A 4,922-nucleotide genomic window follows, 5' to 3' on the forward strand; every position below is an offset into this window, starting at 1 on the left:
ACATTAATGAGGTCACCCCTCAGTCTCCTCTTCTCCAAGCTAAAGAGCCCCAGCTCCCTCAGCCTTTCCTCATCAGGGAGATGCTCCACTTCATCATCTTGGTGGCTCTGTGCTGGACTCTCCAGCCGTTCCTTGTCCTTAATGACTGGGACCATTCTATGGCATTTTAGGAATGTGGATGGTGTGGGCATGGCCAACTTAACGTAGCTGTTGAGAGAATCCTGCTCTTAACGTCTTTGCATTCAAGGGAAGGATCAAACCTGTGCTACATTTGCCCAGCAAGGAGGCTTTGAGTTCACATTCTGAGGCTGATGGTTTAGAATCCATGTGATTCAAATGTGTTTGTTTAAATGTGGTTGAGCCTTGAGTATAGAGAGGAAGAGGAATTTGAACCTTGTGGGAACAGCCCCTGCTTACTGTGATGAAGTGGTGCTTTGGAGGGGGGACTCAACCTGCCATTTCAGTGATTTCCCTGAGATGTGTGTTTGAGAGGCTGCCTCTGGACATGTTTCACAGTGTTAGGTAAAGCTGACCTAAAGGATGAGGAGTTTAAGACAGGGGACCTGTACTGTGTGGCTTTTCATTCTTTACTCATCACATTTTGCTGCGTGATGAGCCAGAGGTCAGTTAGGTGGAGTTGGGAGAGTTCTGAAGTGAACTTGTCACTGGGGAAGTGTCAGTCTCAGGGATTGTTCTCATTTAAAGACTCAGAGTTAGGCTAGCCATGACTTGTAATACTAAGGGAGGCTGAAGAGCAAGGTCATGCTCTCCTTAATATGACAGTCAATAAGTCAGGAAGGTGACATAATTGCTTAACTGGCAGCTTGGTGACACGAATGCTTCGCATTCAAATCTCAAGTCAATTTTTCATCAAACGTTTTTATAACTAACTTGTTACTGACGTTGTAACTTCTAATCCCTCAAGCAGCACGTGCCGAGGTACCTCATGTCCTCCCTTCTGGATGAAACAATCGAGGCAGTTGTAGCAGGCCTAAACACAGCCGTCTACCAGCGTCCCCTTACGCCCCGGGCTCCTGCTAGGCAGAAAAGGAAAACAGGTAAGGGCATCGGACACCTTCTGTAGTTCCCATCTGCAGGAATGAAAGCTGTGGGAGGATAAGCCTGAATCACTCAAAATACCCTAGATCAGCTGTATGCTGCTCACCTGTGCAGCTCCAGAAGTTTTCTTACATTTTCTATTTTCCCCATTCTGCCTCTGCCCCGAAATGTCTTGAAAGTTGCTTTTAAAGAAATCCTAATGATTTCACTTTTTCTGCTCTGCTGTTTTATTCTGTTGCAGTGCACTGTAGGGCTCTTTGAGCTGCTTTGTGTGCCATGGGGGAGTGAAAAGGAGAGTACCAGGTAAAATGCAGTGCCAGCATTTAGCCAGATAACGTGGTTGTCTTTTGTCCCATCAGGTAGGAGGAAGAAAGTAGGAGGCAAAAAAAGAACTCAGACAAAGTCTTCTGCTGGGAGGAAGAACGCAGGGACACAGCTGAAGAGACGCAAGCGTCTGGTAAAGAAGAGAAGAGGGAAGAAGAGGAGAGGAAGATCACATGTGAGTTTCTGCCAGTGTCAGTGTCTACCAAAAGCCCTATAACATAGGATTCAATGGAAAAAATACTGCCTTATAGTGATAGCAGATAACTCTTCTGGTGGGAATACATGCAGGATGTGTGCAATGTACTCCAGAAAGAAGTTGTACATGGAAAGGAGTTGGAACTTCTAGGCAGGCCTGCTGGGTTTGCAGACAAATCCTGTGACCTGAACAGCAGGGATCACACCTCAGAGCGTGTCGTGCAGGCTGTGCTCTGCCTTGCCAGTCAGCTGTGGTGTTTACTCGGTACTGAAGCAAGCTCATTTAAAATTACCATCACCTCTTCTTTTTAACAGGCTCTGGATGTTTGTGTCTGTGTTGTTGCAAACCAAGTTAATCAGCCGTAAGGGCTCTCAAAATCCCTTTCAGTTGTGGGTAGTGTTCTCATGTGAACTATACTGAGTATTCTGCACTAGCTTCACTTTTGTCCTCAGCTGCCTTAACTAGAGTTTACATCCTGCAGCAAGAACTGTCCCTCCAGCCTTTGATAAGGAATTGACAATTTTGAATGACATTATTAAAGATTTTTAGAAACTTAACTTGCCTCGTCACTTAAATCTGATGTGTGTGATCTCTATATGACGTGATGTGCAGGCTATAGTTAAAAGTTTTTAATAATTAAATATTTTAATTATTAAATATTAAATAATTAAAGCACCCCACTTCTACTGCAGATGGTAGTAACCTGATGAGTGTATTTAGCCTAAGTGAAGTATGAGGAGCTTTAAACCCAGGGTGTGTACCTGCCCCAACATTCAAATAGCACAATCTCTTTATCTGTGCAGGTGAAAAATGAGGTTACGACTCGCTCCCGAATTGCAAGAACTCTTGGTCTTAGTAAACCTGTGCGTGGGGCCTTGCTTCCTTCCATGTACAAACCCACAGAGCCCTCGCTCGGGCTGATGAGAGCAGATATCGGTGCAGCTTCTCTGTCTGTGTTTGGAGATCCCTATGAGTTGGATCCTTATGAAAGGTAAGATATCTCTGGGCTGTGATCGGGGATCTGATAATTTCACAAGTATCGGGTTGTTTGTACACGTGGCTTTTTGCCAAGTGTAAGATCTTGCATCTGAAGACAAGCTTGGGATACACGGCTCATAACACACTGGCCTGTTCTTTCTTTCCTTCTTGGCTGAGTTGCTGAGCTCTTAAAGAATCAGGCTTCTTTAAAGAGGTTGGCTGAAATAATGAGCCTCATGAAAACCTTTAATATCTATGGGGTTATTCAAAGGCTAGAATCTGAAGGAGCTGGATCCTAATCAGTCATTTTCTATTTATTTATTTTAAGCTACTGTGTTTGGTACACAGTATTGGTATACAATAAACAGCGACTTCACATAGAATTAAATGAACTTGTGGAGTCTTCCATGTTTTTTCCTTTTCCCACCTTCACTTTTCCAAACACTTTAAATTCAGGAGGAATCTTACTGCCGTAGTTTGATCACTCTTAAGCTTTGGATTTTGGGGAGGAGGCATCTGAAACTATTGTTGGTGAAATTTAATTTTCCACTGAATAAAGTCTTTTTGATCCTTTCATAAAAGGAAATCACCCATTTAATATTTTAAAAATAAAAATCTACATTTGAATCTCTGTTGGCTGAGTTATGCTGTTCTATTTATGTAGCCACAGAAAATAAATACATTGCACGTCTCTTATGTATCATAATAAAACAGACAATGCTCTCTAACCATATCTGTACTAGGAGTATTATCTACTTCATCTATTTGACGTGAAGAACATTCAGACAATTTCATGGTTTGTGTGTGTGTTTTGCCCACAGTAACGAAGAGGTTCCAGCAAATCCCGATTCACCAGTGAGTGCTAAAAGGAGAGTTCTCTCCCAGTCGGCGCTGAGGTCTCACCGTCCTGTAGCTAGACCTATTTCTGTGGGTCTTCCCAGGTAAAAATGTATCCAGTTACTTATTTTTGTTAATTGTCTAATGACCCTAACAAAAGAGCAAACGGGGTGATCATCCCAGTTTAACTAATTTCTTACCATGAGTGTTTTGAAAGGGTGAGTGAGTGCACGTGCCTGCACATGTGTAGAGAAATAAGCACATTTTCTGCAAGAATTTGTTTTATGTTGAGGGACACACACTAATTCTTTCATAATAGCTCTAACTATTGCACTGAAATAATTTTTTTTATATAGCAGTGTAGGCCTGAGGAATACATTTGTGATCATGATTTGGTGGGGGGAAGAGAGGCAGCTGGGATGGAAATATCTCTGAAGTGCTGAACAATGGTTTATGCTTCAAAAATGTGTCTTAAATGCACTCAGAAGTTAATCTTGATGAACAACACAGTGAGCACCACTCTTTTAAATAAAATTGAAATTAAAACGTACTATTTTAATATTTAAATTTAAAAATTACCAAAGGGCTCTGGTATGATTGTGTCCTTTGCTATCCTGTGTTGTTCCTGTGGGAAGTCAATAAAAGCTTCACCTTCTGTTTGTCAGAGGGAGATGGGGACTGAATGACTCTAGTGAAGCCAAAACTACAAGTGAACTTCCCTGGCTGACCTCTGTTTACGCCCTTGATTTTGGTTTCTTTTTAATGTAATGTGTGTGTATAGAACAAGTGCTGTAAGAGTAAAGGAAATATAACCCCTCTGAAACATGCAGAAGCAGTGTGCCTGCCTTGAGTCCTGAGCAAGAAGCAGAAGCCGCCCCTGTGCCTGATCTGTTGGGAAGTATCCTGTCCGGACAGAGCTTACTCATGATGAGTAGTTCGGATGTGGTCATCAACAGAGATGGTTCACTGACAGCAAAGAAGGCAGGTAAGGGTTTGGCACTTCGTAGTGCAATTGGTCTCTTTGTTTCATCCACATCTACCCTGGCTGCATACCTTCAAACACGGGGATAATCTTATTTAGCGTTTAAATATGTAGCTGTAAATTCAGTAGCTGCCAGCAGTAGTCTGTCTAATAAGATTGTTATGTATGCTTTGAAATAATGTTGCTTGTCTGTGTTTCAATTGCAGAGCTGAGATGTTACTGGAGGATTTTGGTTTTAATAGGTGGTTTTCTTCTTTCAGAAGTACTGCACTGTAGTTTCATGCTTTGTTATAAAAAAATGCAGGACTTGATAGGGCGGAGATGTCTCAGTAGCCATGTCTTCTGGCATTTGTCATGCATTGCTGCCATGTCTGTGAGCTGTACTTTAGTTCGAAGAGCAGTGATGAGGACCCTGACAAGAAGTTTCTTTGCAAAAGTGGAGCTCTAGAATACATGCTGGCATCTTCAGCTGTGTCTTCCTTTGGCATGGTATAATTTTGAAAGAATCTCTTTAAATGAGCCGGCAACGTGCGCTCACAGCCCTGA

The 4,922-nt window shown here is 42.3% G+C and overlaps 1 protein-coding gene across 1 annotated transcript in view; it reads left to right on the forward strand.

Annotated features, from left to right (window-relative positions):
* LOC104527644 (PHD and RING finger domain-containing protein 1-like) overlaps positions 1-4,379 on the forward strand; it is a gene marked incomplete at both ends in the record, with an annotated part of 9,068 nt that extends 4,689 nt beyond the window's left edge. Inside the window, 5 exons of the mRNA XM_010171424.1 lie at positions 929-1,058; positions 1,419-1,558; positions 2,383-2,570; positions 3,379-3,498; positions 4,225-4,379. Of these exons, the coding sequence (XP_010169726.1) occupies positions 929-1,058; positions 1,419-1,558; positions 2,383-2,570; positions 3,379-3,498; positions 4,225-4,379 (733 nt within the window). The remainder of the gene's footprint in view (positions 1-928; positions 1,059-1,418; positions 1,559-2,382; positions 2,571-3,378; positions 3,499-4,224) is intronic.
* Positions 4,380-4,922: the final 543 nt, after the last annotated feature.

The sequence above is a fragment of the Antrostomus carolinensis genome, unplaced genomic scaffold (assembly GCF_000700745.2).
Source record: "Antrostomus carolinensis isolate BGI_N321 unplaced genomic scaffold, ASM70074v2 scaffold37600, whole genome shotgun sequence".
Taxonomy (NCBI): Eukaryota; Metazoa; Chordata; class Aves; order Caprimulgiformes; family Caprimulgidae; genus Antrostomus; species Antrostomus carolinensis.